General features: G+C 38.3%; 1 protein-coding gene across 3 annotated transcripts in view; it reads right to left on the bottom strand.

Moving 5' to 3' along the window:
* Positions 1-22,347, bottom strand: part of ano1a (anoctamin 1, calcium activated chloride channel a) — a 175,523-nt gene that overhangs the window by 117,008 nt on the left and 36,168 nt on the right. For all 3 annotated transcript variants that reach the window (XM_057840031.1, XM_057840029.1, XM_057840030.1), the window contains exons 4-5: positions 8,583-8,681; positions 7,803-7,954 (exon numbers count right to left, since the gene is read on the bottom strand). In XM_057840031.1, the coding sequence (XP_057696014.1) occupies positions 7,803-7,954; positions 8,583-8,681 (251 nt within the window). The remainder of the gene's footprint in view (positions 1-7,802; positions 7,955-8,582; positions 8,682-22,347) is intronic.

Here is a 22,347-nt window from a genome sequence, read left to right as displayed (position 1 = left end):
AAAAAACATTGTTGCTCGTTTAATGTTCACAAAAAGGCACTTCAACACTCCACAGAAGTTTTGGCAAAAATATTTTGTGGACTGATGAAACCAAAGTTGAATTGTTTGGGAGTAACACACAACGTCATGTATGGAGGAAAAACGGAACATCTCACCAACATCAAAACCTCATCCCAACCGTGAAGCATGGTGGGGGGAACATCATAATTTGCGGCTGTTTTGCTGCCTCAGGGCCAGGACAACTTGCAGTCATTAATAGAAGAATGAATTTAAAAATTTATTAGGATGTTTTGGAGGAAAACCTGAGGCCATCTGTCAGACAGTTGAAGCTAAAAAGAGGATGGATGCTGCAACAAGACAATGATCCAAAACACAGAGGTAAATCAACTTCAAAATGTTTTAAGAAGAACAAAATATATGTTCTAGAGTGGCAAAGTCAAAGTCCAGACTTGAGCACCATTGAGATGCTGTGGCATGACCGAAAGACAGCGATTCATGCCAGACATTCCAGGTATCTGACTGAACTACATCAGTTTTGAAGAGCAGAATCGGCCAAGATTAGTTCTGATTGATATGCCAGACTGATCTGCAGCTACAGGAAGCGTCTGGTTGAAGTTATTGCTGCCGAGGGGGGGGCTAAAATATTTAAATGTGATAATATACTTACTTACTTTTCCCCCTTCTGTCATTGTTTGCATACTATCCTCATTAAAATATGAAAACCTATAAATGTTTGGGTGGTTTTAGTTAAAGCACATAGTTTTTTCATCTGTGTGATTTTGACAAAGATCAGACCACATTTGATTGGATTTTATGCAGAAATGTGAGCAATTCCAAAAGGTTCAGATAGTTTGTCTTACCACTGTATATCGAGATTACGTGCATTCTATTTTGATGATGGAAGGCTCGACATATTCTCCACCTTAGTTAATATTTTTCTAATATTTTAAAAATTGTGATTTATTGACCTGTTTTTCACTTTTCTCATTAAGATTTTCGCCCTTTCCATTATTCTCCGCTTTGAGGTTTTGCGACTTGACTATCGTCTAGATTTTGTCACACCATGTGTGTCATTGTCCGCTACCTCGCCACCTAAGCCAGCTTCCGTCAACAGCCAAAGACTTCTTTTCTATGAGGGGCCGTACAAGACATTTTTCATTCTGGCCCTCTCACACACATACATTCTCCTTTCACATACATATATATTCACTCTCACACACATACATTCTCCTCTCACATGCATACATTCTCCTTTCACATCCATACATTTTTACTTTCACATTCATACATTTTCACTCTCACATTCATACATTTTTACTTTCACATTCATACATTTTCACTCTCACATTCATACATTTTCACTCTCACATTCATACATTTTTACTTTCACATTATACATTTTCACTCTCACATTCATACATTTTCACTCTCACATTCATACATTTTCGCTCTTACATTCATACATTTTTACTTTCACATTTATACATTTTTACTTTCACATTTATACATTTTCACTCTCACATTCATACATTTTCACTCTCACATTCATACATTTTTACTTTCACATTCATACATTTTCACTCTCACATTCATACATTTTCACTCTCACATTCATACATTTTCACTCTCACATTCATACATTTTTACTTTCACATTATACATTTTCACTCTCACATTCATACATTTTCACTCTCACATTCATACATTTTCGCTCTCACACACATACATTCTCCTCTCACATGCATACATTCTCCTCTCACATGCATACATTCTCCTTTCACATCCATACATTTTTACTTTCACATTCATACATTTTCACTCTCACATTCATACATTTTTACTTTCACATTCATACATTTTCACTCTCACATTCATACATTTTCACTCTCACATTCATACATTTTTACTTTCACATTTATACATTTTTACTTTCACATTTATACATTTTCACTCTCACATTCATACATTTTGATTTTACATTTATACATTTTCACTCTCACATTCATACATTTTTACTTTCACATTTATACATTTTCTCTCTCACCTTTATACATTTTCACTCTTATATTCATACATGTTTACTCTCACATTCACACATTTTTAGTCTGTGAAATGTATGTTTGTATAAATAAAATATAAGTGTATAAGAGTGAATATATATGTGTGTGAGGAAAGTATGTATGAACGTGAGAGGAGAATGTATGTATGTATGAGTGAAAGTACAGTGAAAACGGAAGGAGTCTAGTTGAAACGGAAGCCAGCTCTGATTGGCTAGCTCTGACTGGTAAGCTCTGATTGGCTGAGAACCTGACGCGGGTTACTGTTCATAAAATAACAACTAAGGGTCAGCTTGAAGAGGACGCACAATCACTTCGGCAAGCAGTTGGACTTTTGCAAAACATTTTGTCGACCCCAGAAACTGTAACTTCTTTGGCTTCCTGTCTCAAGCGGCGGCAAAGGACACAATCAACTGCACCCAACAGTGCTAATTATGACGCAGTTGAAAGTGAAATGAGAGACATTTTTAGACCGAGCAACTCTCGAACCTCTTCAACTGTCCAAGCGGGAGCTAATATGACGCGCTCCCAGACTACTGCAGTCAAGCCACCCTCCACTCGTAAAAACGAAGTCAAGCTAGCCGCCCCTCATTTGGATCATTGTGTGCATTATGGTACTGCATCGCGCTAGCTTCATAATGGAACGCGGTGGCTTCACAGCGCAAGTCCCCCGGTGGCTTCACAGCGCTAGTCCCTTTATTGAAAAAAAAAAAAAAGAATAAATAAAAAACAGGAAGCCCTCCAAGAACGGGTCCACTTGAGAGAGGCACTCGAGCACCCCGAGACCCAAACTAAAGTATTATGATATAAAAAATAATTTAGGAATTCCGAGTAATACTACTTAGAAAATTGCTAGTTATTTCTGTCATTTACCCTTATTTCAAATTTTAATTTAAAAATGTCTGGCTGATATGCCGGGACGGGTCCACTTCTGAGGTAGAGACGACCCCAAGACTCGAACTATAGTACTCTGATAAAATTCTGATGTATCATTTCAAAATAAAAGTACTTTGAAAATTGCCCATTTTTGCTGTCATTTCACCCGATTTCAAAAATTGATTAAAAAAAATCTGGCTGATATCCCGGGACGGTTCCACTTCTGGGGTATACTAGACTACCCCAAATATTGAATTAAAGTACTCTGATAAAATTCTGATGTATTATTTCAAAATAAAAGTACTTTGAAAATTACCTATTTTAGCTGTCATTTCGCCTGATTTCAAAAACTGATTTAAAAAAATCTGGCTGATATCCCGGGACGGTTCCACTTCTGGGGTATACTAGACTATCCCAAGTATTGAACTAAAGTACTGTACTCTGATAAAATTCTGATGTATTATTTCAAAATAAAAGTACTTTGAAAAATAAACGTGAAAGTAAAAATGTATAAATGTGAAAGTAAAAATGTATGAATGTGAGAGTGAAAATGTATAAATGTAAAAGTAAAAATGTATGAATGTGAGAGTGAAAATGTATGAATGTGAGAGTGAAAATGTATAAATGTGAGAGTGAAAATGTATGAATGTGAGAGTGAAAATGTATGAATGTGAGAGTGAAAATGTATGAATGTGAAAGTAAAAATGTATGAATGTGAAAGTAAAAATGTATGAATGTGAGAGTGAAAATGTATGAATGTGAAAGTAAAAATGTATGGATGTGAAAGGAGAATGTATGCATGTGAGAGGAGAATGTATGTGTGTGAGAGTGAATATGTATGTGAAAGGAGAATGTATGCATGTGAGAGGAGAATGTATGTGTGTGAGAGTGAATATATATGTATGTGAAAGGAGAATGTGTGTGTGTGAGAGGGCCAGAATGAAAAATGTCTTGTACGGCCCCTCATACTTTTCAAGCAAATCTGATCCTAAAGAATTTTGCAAGCCATTTGACTTTTTTTGCTACTTTGTTTTTTGATAGCATGTTCATCCTTCCTTTGTGATTTTTTTTGTTTAAAGACCTTGCCTTGGTTGAGTGAGGGCTTGTAAAATAAAGATTTTTGTTTACCAAGAGAGTTCTGCATCTGAATCCTAATTTAGGTCCAGTCCTGATTTAGGAGGAATAACTTTTAAGATATTTACTACGCAGTGTTCTGTCGGCGACCGAGAGTCAATTGCAATGGAACGAAAGCTAATAGTTTTAAGTGAGACGTTAAATATAACACAGTGCTTCACAAGTATTACAAAGCAGTTTAAAAGAAATTAAAGCATTCCTTTAGTAGCACCAAAAACTTTGGTGCAAAGTAGCCATAAATAAAAGAGTTGTGTTTTAATTTGTATGTACTGTACAACAAAGTATTTCATTATAAGGCATTATATGATTAACTCTATTAACCATGTACAAAAAACAAGTATAAACTCATTTACATAATATAGATTAATTAATCTTTCAGTCTTTTTTTCTATTATTGTAGAAAAAATGATGGAGTTGCAAAAAACATTATGCTACAGACATTGATGCACTAGTAAAAGGCTTCAATTACATTTTATTTTTAGCAATTTTAACCAGCACAAATTTGAATGTACAGTGGGGAGAACAAGTATTTGATACACTGCCGATTTTGCTGGTTTTCCCACTTGCCAAGCATGTAGAGGTCTGTAATTTGTATCGTAAGTTCTCTTCAACTGTGAGGGACGGAATCTAATTAAAAAAAAAAAAAAAAAACAGAACATCACATTGTATGATTTTTAAATAATAAATTTGCATTTATTGCATGAAATAAGTATTTGATACATCACAAAAATAGAACTTAATATATGGTACAGAAACCTTTGTTTGCTATTACAGATACCAAACGTTTCCTGTAGTCCTTGACAAGGTTTGCACACACTGCAGCAGGGATTTTGGCCCACTCCTCAATGCAGATCTTCTCCAGAGCCTTCAGGTTTCGGGGCTGCTACCGGGCAACACGGACTTTCAGCTCCCGCCGTAGATTTTCTATCGGGTTCAGATCTGGTGACTCGCTAGGCCACTCCAGGACCTTAAGATGCTTCTTACGGAGCCACTCTTTAGTTGCCTTGGCTGTGTGCTTTGGGTCATTGTCATGCTGGAAGACCCAGCCACGACCCATCTTCAGGGCTCTCACTGAAGGATGGAGGTTGTCAGCCAAGATCTGGCGATACATAGCCCCATCCATCCTCCCCTCAATACGGTGCAGTCGTCCTGTACCCTTGGCAGGGAAGCAGCCCCAAAAAATGATGTTTCGTTCTCCATGTTTCACGGTTGGGATGGTGTTCTTGGGGTTGTACTCATCCTTCTTTTTCCTCCAAACACGACGAGCCGAGTTTAGACCAAAAAGTTCAATTTTGGTCTCATCCGACCCCATGACCTTCTCCCATTGCTCCTCTGGATCCTCAAGATGGTCAGTGGCAAACTTCAGACGTGTCTGGACATGCACTGGCTTCAGCAGCGGGACCTTGCGTGCGCTGTAGGATTTTAATCCATGACGGCGTAATGTGATTCCAATGGTTTTCTTTGAGACTGTGGTTCCAGCTCTCTTCAGGTCATTGACCAGGTCCTGCCGTGTAGCTCTGGGCTGATCCCTCACCTTCCTCATGATCAGTGATACCCCACAAGGTGAGATCTTGCATGGAGCCCCAGAGCGAGGCAGATTGACCGTCAACTTGAACTTCTTCCATTTTCTAATCATCACTCCAACATTTGTTACCTTCTCACCAAGCTGCTTGCTTATTTTCCTGTAGCCCATCCCAGCCTTGTGCAGGTCTATTATTTTATCCCTGATGTCCTTACACAGCTCTTTGGTCTTGGCCATTGCGGAGAGGTTGGAGTTTGTTTGTTTGAGCATGTGAACAGGTGTCTTTTATACAGGTAACAAGTTCAAACAGGTGCAGTTACTTCTGGTAATGAGTGGAGAACAGGAGGGGTTCTTAAAAAAGAACTGAGAGCCGAAATATTCATTAGTTGGTAATGTATCAAATACTTATTTCATGCAGTTAAATACAAATTTATTATTTAAAAATTATACAATGTGATTTTCTGGATTTTTGTATTAATTTCCGTCCCTCAGAGTTGAAGAGAACTTATGATACAAATTACAGACCTCTACATGGCTTGCAAGTGGGAAAACCAGCAAAATCGGCAGTGTATCAAATACTTGTTCTCCCCACTGTATACAGTGTATCACAAAAGTGAGTACACCCCTCTCAGCCTGTTAGTGCTCAAAAAAGCCCACAAACAGTTTGACATGTCAAGAAAGCACGTGGATTACTGGAACCATGTCCCATGGTCTGATGGGATGGGCCGGAAATACAGCCATTACTTAAAATGTATGTCCAGTAGATATGACACAAATATCTTCGTGCATTGCGACCTTTGCGCTGGCTCAAAAAGACTGTCGACCGCTAAAAGCCTCCAATTCAAGCACCACTTGGAATTACAGCACAACGTGACAAAACTCGAAACAAAGGCTACAGGTGACGAGACAGCCAGTACTTTTCGATACTGCTCGTGCTCAATCCTTGGTTCAAGCTCAGCTGTTGTTGAAGCTTTTGAAAGCTTCGGTTTAAAGAAATTCTAAATATCCATCTTGCCTCCTCAGCTGTAGTTTTGGTAAAGCAAAGCAAACGACCGTCTCTAAGGTGCTATATGTACTGAATAAATACATTTTTATTTTTTCATATTACATTTAGCATAAGACTGTTATTTGTCATGGCCATACCATGTATTTAGCTATTGGGAAAAATACTTAGATAAAAAGAATATCCTGTAAAAATATTGGAGTGGAGAGACTGAGATAATGACATTTTGCGGCTCTCTTCGTCGCCTTTTCCTCGTTCTGAATAATTCCCCCTCATTGGGCTGAATTATAAAACAGATGAGACCATTCTCCTGCCGACGTCATCCACCTGTTGGGGACGCTAGAGCCCTATAATGGTAGGCGTGGCTAACCGTCAGATTAAAAGACTAATTTCTCATCATCTGCGTTTGCCAAATTGTTGTATGTCGTTGAATTGCCTCAAAATATGATTCTAATTCACATAATAATACTATTTAAGCACTTTATGCCTTATGGGAAAAATTCAATTACAGTACATGCGATGACGTTTTTCTGTTGTCATTCTTATGTTGAGGCCACAAAGGGAGAAAAATAGGTAAAAAGTAAGGGACAAATTACTTTTAAAGTAGCTTGGTTACTTTGATAATAAAGTAATCAGTAAAGTAACTCGATAACTTTTTTGAGCCATAATCAGTAATTAAATTGCTTTTTCAAATAATCTGTGACAACACTGACCTATTACATGACCATATTACGCCCCAAAAAATATACAAAAAAATAATCAAATTATCAAACTGGAAGCATCTGCAGAAATGAAGTATCACTCGTCCAAAGAGCATGAGTGCCCTCTAGTGGAAAAAAAATATTTCTAAACATGAAATAAAATGATTGTGATGTATCTGTGCCGAGAGAGGTTAAAATCCACGCGTTTGAATAATGTTGACAGCAACGCTCTGTGTGAATTTTTTATTTTTTATTTTTTTTAAAGACGCCCCATTATTGAACAGGGCTGCGTGATCATAAGACTTCTGACTGCAAGCATGTATGTGGTCATGTGACTGTGTTTTTACATCTGATTGATATAATGGAACCATGTCATTATTGTTATTAATAATAACATAATATTTCAGCCAATCAAAATAATTTATGAATGTTGAATTCCATTGCAGTCTTTTTAACCCAAATGTTAATCTACAAGTTATTATTTGAAGTCAAGTGAAAAGTTTACTCACAGGTGCGCTTTCTCTCTGGAAAAAGGGTGGCTGAGTGATTTCTCAGTCTGTTGCTTCTGGGTATTCACTTTCGGGTGCAAAGGAGATGTGACTTTATGAATGAACATCTGGATCTTTTCAACAATATTACTTCCTTGTTTTACTTCAAAAACCTACAAAAGAAATGAAGCAGTGTTAATGTGATACAAATATGGATTGTTGTTCACAAGTTTACGTATTATGCCTCTGATCCTACAATTTCTCCATGTTGAGTATTGACCATTGAAAAGATGTGGGATCTGTGTAATGTGATAACCACACAATTGAACACACAACAAACTCATGCAATAATGCTTTTCAAAACACAATCTTTCTATTGTACTTTTTGAGGTGGTAGAATTGTTAAATTAAATTATGTTATGTTTTTGTGCCCAGTGGTTAAAGTGTCTTCCCATGGGCTCACCACCTGTGGGAGGGTCCAAAGGGGTCAGGTGCATAGTGATTTGGGAGGCATATACTGTAAATGTTGTCCGCGAACCAAAATGAGTTTCCTGCTGCAGTTGTTTAAAAACCTCCCATAATGCAGTGGATTAAAATAAGTATTAATATGAAAAGACCACACATTTAAAAAGATTGAAATTCATTAGTACTGTATTGTTGTAACTGAAAATGCCTTCCTTTCATGCACACAACTTATAAATTGAACTGTGCTGTAGTCTAGTGGTGAAGTATGAATAACAATAAATATGATGTAATAGATATGAATACAATAAAGTTGAGAATGGACTTCGTTGTGTCTACCTTGTTTGTTGGCATCTTGAGCTTCATGAACTCGGCTTCCCGACACAGAACAGTCCATGGGGCATGGATCTTCAAAAAGCCAATTCCGGGGATCTTACACTGTTAAGATTTTTAAAGAGATCCATTTATAAATCAATGACAGTTGCAAGACCAACACATATTTTACTGTCTTACTGTATATGATTTTTGTCTTCATTTATTTATCCATTAATCAATTCACTTATTTATGTTATAGTTTTTTTTGTTCTTTTTTTTTTTTAACTTAATCTGGTTTTAAATTAATTTAATTTACTTTGTATTATGTTCAAATTAGATACCGTAATTTTCGGTTTATAAGCCGCCACCCACCAAATTTGACACAAAAACGGCATTTCTTCTTAGATAAGCCGCACTGGACTATAAGCCGCAGCCGTCCTCACTGTATTATGGGATATTTACACCAAAAAATATTCATCGGTAACACTTTATTTGACAGGGGCATCATAAGGCTGTCATAAGACCAAATCACCATGAAGCTTCGAACCAATTGGCTGCAAAGCTTCATTGCTTCAAGAACCATCATTTGGCCATCAGTGTTCTCTTGAGGGAGACAGTCAACCTCTCCTGCCACCTGCAGTCAACACTGTTTTTGTCCAACATACCTCCTAGCATGCATTGCAATGCTACAGATGTAAATTAGGATCAAATTTCATGTTATGTGCTAATTATTTCTTCAGTTACTGTTCTAGATGTTTCATTAATAGCTAGTTATGGTATTCTGTAGCAACTTATTTGACAGTAGCGTCATAAGACCATCGTAACCATGACATGACACTGCCATGAGCATTAATGAATGCTTATGACAGATGTCATTTTGTGTCATCTGGCAAATTATCTTACTTTAGAATGGATGTAAAAGAGCTGAACATAAATGGAATTAGTGACTTCATTTGCCGGATGACACTTAATGAAATCTGTCAAAAGCATTCATTTATGCAACTGATAGTGTTATGTCATAATCATGACGGTCTTGTGGCAGTCTTGTGACACCCCTGTCAAATAAAGTTTTCCCAATCAACACAAACAAATCAACAAAAAAACTGCACTGGACTATAAGCCGCAGGATTCCAAATGAGGGGAAAAAGTAGCGGCTTATAGACTGAAAATTACGGTGTTTGTTTTTTGGCGGAAACCTTTGAATTTTTGCAGACAAAAACATTTTGAGTATTTTTCGATGAAAACTAGAACAAAACTAAAACAAAGACTGGCACATTTTGAAATGACTAAAAGAAGACAAAAATTAAAGGGGCCACCAAAAACAATAATGGATGGATGGATCGGTTTAAAAATACTTCATCAAATTAAATGCTACCGTATTTTAAATGTCACTTTTTCCTGTCTTTATTATTATTGTTATTATTACAGGTTGTCCCCGGGTTTCGACGTACCCGACTTACATGATTTCGACTGTTTTTTCTCTTTTTTTTTTTTTTAATTTAATTTTTTAAAAAAGTTGCTTAACAGTGTCTCGTCCGCCACCTCTCAGCATTAATGTAAGTACAGTATCTTATTTTTCATTTAATTTAGTGATTTATTAGGTCTAATTCATTTAAATGGTTGATCTCTACAGTAAATGCTGCGCATATCTGGTACAGTATTTCACTATACTACAGCGTGTGTGCGGTCCGCTTTTCTTTGTTGCACTCAGACTTGTTTGACATCACGCCAGCACTATTTTGTGTTGGTTTAGAGCAGGGGTGTCCAAACTTTTTGCAAAGGGGGCCAGATTTGGTCTGGTAAAAATGTGGGGGGCCGAACTTGGCTGACGTCTTTTACGAAGAAGAATATATTTAAGCAAATTTTAGCAACCCATTCTGTGTGTCACATTTGCTTTATTTTTTTTTTTAAATCAATAATTTCAACAATCTCGCAACTAGCCTTTGTGGCGTTTTCTTTCAACTCTCGAGCTCTTGCAAAATACTACTGCTGTGAAATTTAACTAGCTTCAAGTTGCTTCAATTTCTCGCTGCGTATCTTCCCTGTAATCTTGTTGTACATGTCAGCATGTCTTGTTTGTTAATATCGCCTCACACTGAACTTTTTAAAACCAGCGACTGTCTCTTTGCAAATGAGGCAGACACAGTTGTTGCATATTTTAGTAAAGAAATAGTCCAATTTCCACTTATCCTTGAAGCGTTGGCCATCATCGCAGTCAACTTTATTTTGTTGATTGTCGCCATTTTAGAAAATTGGAAGTAAAGGGTCACACGGGGTAATGTTGCTTAGAGTGCTGATGCCTTATAGTGGATAAATGAGGAGCAGCATTTAGTGTGTTAACTACGTAATATGCTGGTAGCAGTACTGCTGACCAATTTATTAAGTGTGTGCGGGCCAGACATTATTGATTTTATGACAGAGGCTGGGGGCCGGATGAAATTTGACCACGGGCCGCATTTGGCCCCCGGGCCGGACTTTGGACATGTCTGGTTTAGAGCGTTGCTTTCACATTCGGAAGCGGGGGTGAACGCCAGTCAACATTTCAAGAAGGCAGACAAACGGTAAACGGCGCGGGCTTGGTGATGCCCTTCCCTGTTAGCTCGCTATTATGTTAATGGTGATGGTGTTATACTTGTATAGCGCTTTTCCACCTTTCAAGGCACTCAACGCGCTTTACACTACATCGCCATCCACCTACTGGTGACACACCAGGAGCAATGTGGGGTTCAGTATCTTGCTCAAGGATACTTAGGCGAGTTTATCAGGGCAGAGAATCAAACCCACGACCTCTGGGTTAGGGGACAACTACTCTACCACTGAGCCACGCCATCCCCATTTTTAGCCCGCTAGCTTATTGAGCAGCATTCGTTTTTACCGCTGGATCGGTGCCACTAATAGCTGCCATTTTCGTTGTTGAATTGCTCAAAATTTGGACATTATTTCCCTCGGTATTATTGTGCAGCCATGGAGGTATGTTTTTGTAAGCAAATATGTCTCTCTTGATTTCCTTTAAAGCAATATTGTAGGCTCGTTGTAGGCTTGCCACCCGTCCCTTGAAATACGGAATCCTTCCGTAATTGGGAATTAAAAGTTGCGTTCCGTATTGAACCAATATGGAACGCAGTTTATTCGGTATTTCACAATTGCCCCATGGGGCGACCCTGCACGACCCGCGACTCCGGTGGCGGGGAGTGACGTCTGTCACACACAAACACACACCTCCTGCGCTCATGAGTGGCCACTGAGCCAACAATAATGAACAAAAAGGACAAGAGATATTAAAGACAGAAAGATAGTTATCTGCCTGCTCGCTGCTGTCTGCCCTGCACTGCGCTCCACTTCCGGGTTCGTTGCCTAGTTACCTCGCTCGCTCTGTTCAGTGCACCGCCCCGCACGTTTTGAAAACAAAAATTCTTTAACAGCAGATGCTCAGGACACCCTACCTCATCCTCAAAACGTCTCCAAAAAATAGAGTGGAGTGGGAAAAGGGGAACACGTGGCTCGATAGAGTCATTGATGATGATTATAGAGCGAACTGCAAGGCAGGCAGGAAAGTTTTTGCAGCGTCTCACCGAGGGGTAAAACAGCATGCTGCAGGGGACCTCCACAAACGGAATATAAGATCCCAGAAGAGCCTTCATCACAATTCTTTGTACCTGAAACATCCCCTGAGCTTGATTTGGTATGTTATTATGCTCTTGTATATGGATAACATATACAGTGGGGAGAACAAGTATTTGATACACTGCCAATGGGTTTTCCCATTGACAGTGTATCAAATACTTGTTCTCCCCACTGTAGACTATATTTATATCAGTGGTCGCGTTAACCGAATATTTTCCGTCGTTGACCGGTTTTTTAAAACGGTGACGGAAAAAACTGAAGTCCATCTGTCATTTTGACAGGTTGCAATTCACACCCCAGACCACGGGGTGGCGAGTGAGCATATTAATTAGCTATTGTCTTTCTTGATGCATGACGTCGTTGGCCCTTACTCGGAAAAATGTCAAGGCAACTGAGTGTTTGCCTGGCACGGCCAGACTGTTCTCCCTTTATTTTTCAAACACTGAGAGAAAAGTCTGGGACACAGCCTCTCGAGTAGGTACAAAATCAATCGACAAATCAGATTTGTTTATTTGCGTGACGTGTTTTTCACGAGCAACGTCACTCTTGCGCACCGAAAGTCGTTTCTACAACAACAGCGAACGGGTGAGCCGAGAATATGTTCCAATCCGCGGTAAATTCAGTTTTAAATGAGCTAAAACACATCGACGCGAGTCATTGACAACAGTCTGTCTCGCGCTAGCCATGTTGAATAAACTCCTTTCTCCTCGTATGTTTACTTCCGCGCGCAAGTCCCTTGTCCTGCCCTCGTCGCTTTGCTAACGGCACGTCTGCCCGTCGCTGATTGGTGCACTCCGCTGTCTTTGCCTCTTGTTAAGCTTGTTCGGACAGAATATTAATTAAAAAGGAATGAAAACTAAATACTATTGAATATGTCATTATTATCATTTTAAAAATGTAAGTGACGGGTAAAAATAGATTATGACCGGATTTTTATGACACCGTCAGTCAAAATGACAGACAGCGAAAAAGTCTAGCGCAACCTCTGATTTATATTTACCTTTATATATCTTGCATTGATAGCAGCATAGCTGGGCTATTTCAGTTGCTAGTTTACTATGGTTGATTATTTTCAGGAATGTTGATTTTTTTTTTTTTTTTGAAACATGCATTTATTTTTAATTAATATGGAATAAATTTATGTACTAATAAAGAACATCTTATTTTGTTACGCTAACCAATGCTCCTCATTTGGAATTATTCCTAATAGATTAACAGCAAATAAACACTGAATAAATAGTCCTACTGCGGATATATACTATCTATTGATTGATTGCTAGTGAATTTAACATCATCCCACTCCTACCCTCTAAATTACTGCAGCTGAGGTGACATAGTTATACAGGCATAGGTATGCTGACTGTTGACACAGGCTCAATCAGAAGAATTTTATGTGATTCCAAAGTGGTGAAGAAACACTTTGGGGAGAACAAAGCAAGAGGCACTGTTGGAACAAGTCCTGGGTCCAAAGGCAGTGGGTGATGTGCTCAAGATCTTAACGTCAGCCATCCCATTCTCCATACAGACCGATGCCTTGAATAAATTGAGCAGGAAGCTCTTCAGTCCAGAGTCTGGGCTCACCAACAAAATACTGGACTTCATAGAGAATGCAGACGAGTCAGCTGCTGAAATTGTAGCTCTCCTGGATCATTCCCTTAAGAAATTTGGCTTGTCAATGGATCACGTGACCGGATTCAGTGCCAACAACACAAATGTTAATTATGATATTCACAACTTCGTTTTCACTAACCTGCAGAAAAAAACTAAACAATCTGCTGCAAGGAAACTGCCATGCCCACATAGTGCACAATACAGTATTCTCATCTAAAGATAGATACATTTCTATGCATTTTAGGAGTTTTGGGGATGCCCGTTTTTTTCGCACATAAGGCTTTGGGCGCAAGGGGGGCGTCCTTTATTTCTATTTCTGAAAGGTGGCAACCCTAGCTTGTTGTCATTATTGTATTTTATTTTTTAATTGAGTCTTCATAATTTGACAGTGACAAATTAATAAATGTCTGTTGAAAGAAGAACTACGGTGTGATCGGTGCTACCCGATGTAGGTAATATCTACACTACCATTCAAAAGTTTGGGGTCACTTAGAAATGTTATTTTTTAAGTAAAAGCGCTGTTTTTTTTTTTTTTAATGAAGATAACATTAAACTAATCAGATATACACCCCATACATTGTTAACGTGGTAAATGACTATTTTAGCTGCAAATGTCTGGTTTTCAATGCAATATCTACATAGGTGTTTAAAGGTCCATTTCCAGCAACCAGCACTCCAGTGTTCTAATAGTACATTGTGTTTGCTATGAAAACCTTGTGCAATTATGTTAGCATAGCTGAAAACAGATTAGCTGGTTAGATAAGCTATAAAACTGACCTTCCTTTGAGCTAGTTGAGTATCTGGAGCATTACATTTGTGGGTGTTATTAAACTTTCAGAATGACTAGAAAAAAGAAAACTTTCACGTGAAACGCGACAGTCTATTTTTGTTCTAAGAAATGAAGGCTATTCCACGCGAGAAATTGCCAAGAAACTGAAGCTCTCCTACAACGGTGTGTGCTACTCCCTTCAGAGAACTGCACAAACAGGCTCAGAGTAGAAAGAGAAGTGGGACACCCCGCTGCACAACCAAGCAAGAGAACAAGTACATAAGAGTCTCTAGTTGTAGATATAGATGCCCTTTGAGACAACCTTGTTGTGATCCAGGGCTATACAAATAAAATTGAATTGAATTGAATTGAATAGATGCAGTATAGGACCTCAACTAGCAGCTTCATTAAATAGTACCCGCAAAACACCACATCTCTTTTTCTGGCCATTCTGAAAGTTTAATCTTACCCACAAATGTCATGCTCCAGATACTCGACTAGCTCAAAGGAAGGCCAGTTTTATAGCTTCTCTAACCAGCTAAACTGTTTTCAGTTGTGCTAACAAAATTGCACAAGGGTTTTCTAATCATCCATTAGCCTTCATTGAAAAAAAACAGTGCTTCTCCTTTAAAAATAATAATAATTTCTAAGCGACCCCAAACTTTTGAACGGTAATGTATCTATCGTAATTTTCAAACTATAAGGCGCACCTGATTATAAGCCCCCATCCAACAAATCTGACACGAAAACGGCATTTGTTCACAGATAAGCGGCACTGGACGATATGGACACCGGACCGCAGCTGTCCTCACTGTATTATGGGATATTTACACCAAAAGATATTAACCTGTGACATTTCATTTGACAGTGGCATCATAAGACTGTCAAAAGACAGATGTCATGTAGTGTCATCCGGCAAATTATCTCACTTTTGAATGGATGTAAAAGATCAGAGCTGGACATAAAGGGAGTTAGTGTCAAAATATTTTGGCTGAAACGTAATGACATCTGTCATAAGCATTTATTAACTCATTCACTCCCAGCCATTTTCACCGGAGCATGGCCCTTCGCTCCCGGCCATTTTACTGGATTTTGACTGATTTTGCAAGGCCCACAGAAAATTCTGTTCTATTGCTATATAAACATGGAACCCACCAAAAGAAAGATTAGACTCTCTTTTTTCAGGAGAAAAAAGTAAGTTCATATCTTTTTCCATTCATTAGAAATCAGCATTAGAAAATAGCTTAGTTTGAGCAATTTTCCAATTTCTGATGAAAAAAAACTGAGAAAATGAACTTTTTGGAAACGCATACATTTCAAACATAACTTTGACTTTAACACAGCTATTTTTTGCTTTAGTTACATCCCAAACATCTGAATAATGTTTTCCTTTTACAAAATAACACGAACGACCAGACAAATAGCGCTTTTGGTAGTAAAGTAACAATTTATTCACACATACCTAACTGAGAGATGACACTTGGTGGCCGTGACAGCAGGTTAAACTTTTCCCTCATTGCCGCCTGTCTTGTAAAGATGGATTTTTTTTTTGTGTCTGTCTTTTGTGGTGACCGCTGCCTCGTTCGCATGGGGAACTTGTGTTCATGGGGGGAACTGGTTCCGTGCGGGAAACTGGAGGGTGTGGGGAACGCAAGCGGCAAGCTTGCGGAGTGGGCTCTGCTAGGTGAGCAGAACGGTCACAACTACGCTGTACTGGTTGAATCAGGTCCGGGGGTCTTACCAAATGCGCTACTGCCCTCCAGTGGCCAGTTTTATTGCTTTAAAATGGGTTTTGAGCTTTGTGCATTCTATCTAAGATACATGGGAACCTGTACATGCTGATTGTGGAAAAAAACGCAAAAGACGTATAAATACGTTTTTGGGACAATGACGCTATTAAAACTAGAACGTATTTATATGTTTTTGGGAGCAAATGAGTTAATGCCCTTGACAGTGTGATGTCATAATTATGAGATTCTTATGACAGTCTTATGACGCCCCTGTCAAAAAAAGTTTCTTATTAACCCAAATGAATCAACAAATAAGACGCGCGGGACTATAAGCCGCAGGATTCAAAATGAAAGAAAAAAGGAACGGCTTATAGTCCGAAAATGACAGTATGTATCGTATTTTATATTTTATTTCATTAATATAACATACATGTTTTTGGATAGCTATTTTGAGATTTAGAGGGTATCTAGGGGTACTTAAAGGGTTAATTCCGATTTACGCGGAAATTAGGGTTACGTCGCCAGCATCGAAACAGAACTCGTTCGTAACCTGGGGACTACCTGTAATATTATTATTATTATTCAGCATCACTCAGAACATTGATCACCCTTTATTATTAATTTTATTATTCATTTATTATGTAATATTTGGCGTTCTTAAACTTAGATGATTTAATTTCTGAATTCATACGTAATAACATTCAACACAAACATGTTATGGTTTTGGTTTTCTTGCTTCTATGTAGTCTGTACCTGACCATCTTCAAAGTGGCTATGGAGTTTTTAACAGCGGAACTGAGAAATTCCATATTGGCATGCTTATTGTAAATTGACACTGCTGTGCGGAAGTGCTAGCAGCACTTTCAAAGATATAATAAAATATTACTTGGCTGTTTAATTTCACACTTGATGTGTGAGCAGTTAGAGTGTAACAGTATTTGTATTCATCCCGTACCGTCATGGTATAGACATTATAGTTCGGTGCACACATTGGGTCGACAAATACTTTCGAGTAATGAATGACTGAATTAATAAATAAATAAATAAATGAAAATCCATGTAGGAGTTGGTCATAGGCGGACTTTGACTTTTGGGGCAGGGGGGGCACAACATGTTGATGACCCCGAAACCAGTGTCAGCAATAAAATTAACTTACAAGAATATTTAGAATAATAAATTGACAATGAGCGTTTTTTGTTTCCCATCATTCTTGAGAGGAATTCTAAATCAGGCTGCTTAGGCAATACTTTTTGCCAATATCGTCATCCACTGAATATGGTACGCCCGCCGGTCTCGTGCCAGCGTACAGGCATGAAAATGGGTCAGGGTTTAAAAAGGTGAGAAGGGTGTGGAGGGAATATGTTCCGGTAGGGCTGTCCCAAACGACAAATTTTCTCCCGATTAGTCAGCCGACTATTTTTACAATTAGTCAACTAATAATTTTTTATTTCTTTAAACTAATTTAGCAATGAAATTTTTGTACACGCTTATTAATTCACAAAAACATTTTGGAACACTTAAATTCTTTATTAAAGTATGAATAAACATGTAAATAACAATAATAAATCACACATAAACAATGAGGTCAAATGCTGATAGTAGGCCTGAACGATATTGGGAAAACTATCATTGCCATTTTTGGAGAGTTAGCGATATTGAAACGAGAACATTTTTCACCAAATAACTTGAATAGCTCCGTTTGGGATAGCTGCACTGTTGACCAAGAAAAAAAGTTTGGTCACTCTGCCTAGCAGGAGGGAGAGTGAGACGCTGTGGTGCCATACGAGCATGAAGCAGAAACACATGAATGTATGTTGTTTTTAAATAAAAACATGCTTTTATTTTAAAATGTTCACCGGAAGTACATTCGCTAAACCGCTAACATCTTTACACACCGCCAAAAGCCCTTTTCGTTGTGGTGTTGCTAATAATTTTTTTCATTGTTTTCGTTTGCAAATGCTGTTAACCAGAAGTTATTCATGTTTGAAGTGTCACCTTTTAACCGCAAGCTTGCATTTTATATTTAATAATAAAAATAATTTCCATTTGAACACTTAATTTTTCATTGAAAAAGTTTTCTTTGATTGAAGCAATCCTTTTTGTGTTCGGGCCATATTATGGGTAGGACATTTGTGTCCAAATCATTAAATCCCCAAAAAGTAGCTTCAATCAAAAAAATATATATATTTTCAATCAAAGAAAAACATCGTTTGAAAAATAAAATTGCCCTCCCCATATATATATTTTTTTAATTATATGCAAAGCAAATGACCGTCTAAAGTGCTAGTCACATGATCTGTTCGAAAAATAATTTTGACCCATTATAAAAATATACTTTTTTGTTCATTTCATTCATTTTTGTAGCAGTTTTATTGCTTTGCAACGTCTATATATACAGTGATACCTCAGCTCACGAACGCTTAAGCTCACGAACTTTTCGCCTCAAGAACATTAAATTCGCGAGCATATAGTCTCTGCTGACGAACTAGTTTTCGGCGGACGAACCAATTCACACGGTCGAAAAGCGCCACGAGAAGCTGACGCATGCTCACGGCGTCCCAGTTCGTCCCCTCACTTTCGTTGAGTGCGGACGTGGTTTGTGTTTGATAGACATTTTGGACCATATTGAGTGTACTTTTGCTATTATGGGACCGAGAAAGAGTTACCTACAGTCCTTATGGAAGGTGACTCGTGTTACCAATTCGCCCTCGACTGGTAATTGGCGGTGCTTTCAGCTTCCCACCGTAGTGAGAAGTGGACCGGCGAGTCACGTTGGCTCGTTGTCGTCGGTTGTCTTCGGTTCGCCCGATTTCCTCTCCAGAAAGGTGGCGGCGTGCATACAAACACCCAGAGGCGTCGGATGGCTTTTTGTGGGCACTTTTATGAACAACCAAAAGCATGTGGGGGGCACAGCACTGGAGTCTACGCTAACTGCGCACTTTGCCGGTAACACTCTCCTTCCAAACAGTAACTCCCTCCCTCCCTCCTCCTCCCACTCCATTCCATCAGGCCATCAACTACCATCACAAAGGTAAATAAAACGACTTTATTATACAGTACAGTTTATTTCTTTAATTATAATACAATAGCACATTTATTATACATAAAATAAGGTATATTTTTGTGTAGTTTTAAGGCTTATTTAGTAGAAAATTATGTTTTATGGGGACCTGGGAATGGATTATTCTCATTTTAATGGTTTCTTATGGGAAATAAATGTTCGGAAGACGAACTTTTCGCCTTACACACACTTTCTAGGAACCAATTATGTTCGTGAGCTGAGGTATCACTGTATAGGAAAGTCAATTACATGCACTGACACTTTTCGGCCACCAGGATGGGGCCTGGCCCCTCTGGCCCCCCCTTAAAATCTGCTAATGGAGTTGGTCCTCCTTTACTCAGGAGGTAATATGCCTAAATCAGGGGTCGGCAACCCAAAATGTTGAAAGAGCCATATTGGACCAAAAAAAATATGTCTGGAGCCGCAAAAAACATAAAAGCCTTAAATAAACCTAATAATGAAGGCAACACATGCTGTATGTATCTGTATTAGCTATTTTAGCCTACTATCAAAATGACTAAGCCGGCTGAAAATACAAAATGAGCCTTCTTGATTTAATGTTTATTTTCCCTGCAGTGCATCCAACGCACCACGTGACTACTCTGTTGTATGATGCCACCTCAAGTTTGACTTCATTACAATATTAATGAACTGTTTCATTGCTTTTATGAAATTATAGAAATGCAATCGAGAAATCCGATTTTTGATGTGGTTTTTATTTTGAGGTTTCGAAAAACAACAAAATGGAACACCTCATGTATTATTGTCTCGTGTACTTTAGTGATGATAATAATTATGATAATGAACTCTGTCGTACGTTGTTTTAATGAAGTCACCCTTGTCCCGTTGAAGTTGTCCGTCTCCCTTGCTTTTTCCGGGCGAATGTAACAAGTGATCTAATTGGAGGGCAAACAGCCAACCAGTGTACTTCCGATAGCTCTCTGATTGGTTGACTTCGTGACAAGTTAGTAGCCTGTGCTCAACTGAGCGCGCAGAGAAAAAAAAAAACGACGAGCGCAGGAGTCGAGAAATTGAGCGAGAGCAGGACGTGTGCTCAAAATCCATTACTGCTCGCTCAGAATAGAAGCAGCAATATAACGCAATAGCATCCCGCCCTACTGATAGAAACACAAATCTTCGTTGACAGAAATGTTGAAATTTTATATTTATTCTACACATTTTTACAGTATTCAAAAAGTTAAGAATGTTTGTATCATTTTTGTCCTCCTACAGAAACTATATCAAAACAAAAAATATATTTCCCTCAACCATCTTTGTCCATTTTCAAACATTTTTGAAAATGCTCCAGGGAGCCACTGGGGCAGCGCTAAAGAGCAGCATGCAGCTTTCAAAACACAGGTTGCCGACCCCCGGCCTAAACCCATAAGCGGATTTTCAGGGGGGCCAGGCCCCCCCTGGTGGCTGAAAAGTGTCATTGCATGTAATTGACTTCCCTATACAGTATATGATTTTAAAATTACAATTTTAAGGTAAAATATTGTCTGTAAAAGTTGTAAAGCAATAAAACAAACAACAAGAATGAATGAAATTAACAAAAAAAGATATTTTTATGATGCTTCAAAATTATTTTTCAAACAGATCATGTGAATAGCACCTTAGACGGTCATTTGCTTTGCTTAGCCAAAACCACGAAGAGGCAAGCTGGATATACGTAATTTTTTCAAACCAAAGCTTTCAAAAGCGACAACAACTACTGAGCAAGAAACAAGGACTGAAAATGTGGACCATGAAACACTAGAGACCACCGACAAAATGGTGAGCAGAGCTTCAATTTGCCCCACCAAAGACACTAATTGTACAACAGAGCCAGCACCGGTGTCTTGCCAATGTAGTTACCCCCGTCAAAAATTGTGTCCCATGGCTGCGGGATCACTCACACACACATTAGTTATGAGTTTTGTCGACTTAAATAATTAATTGAAGCCAAAAAAGAACCACAATTATATTTTTTGGACATCAACGTTTATTAAACTGGAGAAACTCATACAGGACTAGAATTACAGCAAGAACAGTTATAGGTCAACCTACGAGTAAAACTGCGAAAAACGGCACTTTTTTACGTTCAGTATGTATGTTATGTTATACGGTAGGGGGAAAAAAAATTCATGGATGTGCAATGTTTTAAAACCTCGTAGGTAACTACATCACCAAAACATAGAAATCAAGCATATCAGTGCAGCACAGTGGCTCCGCCCAGGGGATGCAATATTTGACTGGGGTAACTACATTGGCACGACACCGGCGGTCATACCATATTCAATGGGTGACGATCTTGGCGAAAAGTGTAGCCTAAGCAGCCTGATTTGGAATTCCCCTCAAGAATAATGGGAAACAAAAAAACGCTCATTTTTAACTTATTATTATAAATATTCTTGTAAGTTAGTTTTATTGGTGACACTGCGTTTCGGGGTCATCAACATGTTGTGCCCCCCTTGCCCCAAAGTCAAACTCTGCCTATGCCTAAACCCACAGCCAACACTACAGAAAAAAGAAGACAAACCAAAACAGACGAAGAAGAAGCTATCATTGTTCACTACTTGGAAAGTAATGAGAAATGTACAGAGTGTGAACTCTCAAATGCAGTAATACAGTACTAACACATTTTGAAGTGTATTTATTTTATATTTCCAAATCAGGAATTGTTCATTTTTCTCTAGCCCTAGGCTAAGGTCATTGAAACACTGAGTGAGTATTTATTTTTGCACTATTTCAAGAGATGCTTTTTCAGTTTTGGAACTATTTGAACATTTTATTTTATTTTAGCCAATATATAAATGTCTCTTATGTAAGAGTGTATGTTCACTGGTAATGGTTAACAGTGTGTAATCCTACATCGAAAACTGTAGCATCTTATTTTCATAAAAAGGTTGCCAGTTGGCGAGTGCTACCTGCCTTTATCTGTTACCTCAGTGGATCCCTACAAGAAAAAGGTTTGTTGTCTATTTTTTGCACATAAAGAATGTTACAACAATA

Source organism: Corythoichthys intestinalis, chromosome 1 (assembly GCF_030265065.1).
Source record: "Corythoichthys intestinalis isolate RoL2023-P3 chromosome 1, ASM3026506v1, whole genome shotgun sequence".
Taxonomy (NCBI): domain Eukaryota; kingdom Metazoa; phylum Chordata; class Actinopteri; order Syngnathiformes; family Syngnathidae; genus Corythoichthys; species Corythoichthys intestinalis.
Note: the sequence above shows the minus strand (reverse complement) of the source record. Positions and strands in the feature narration are given on the sequence as shown.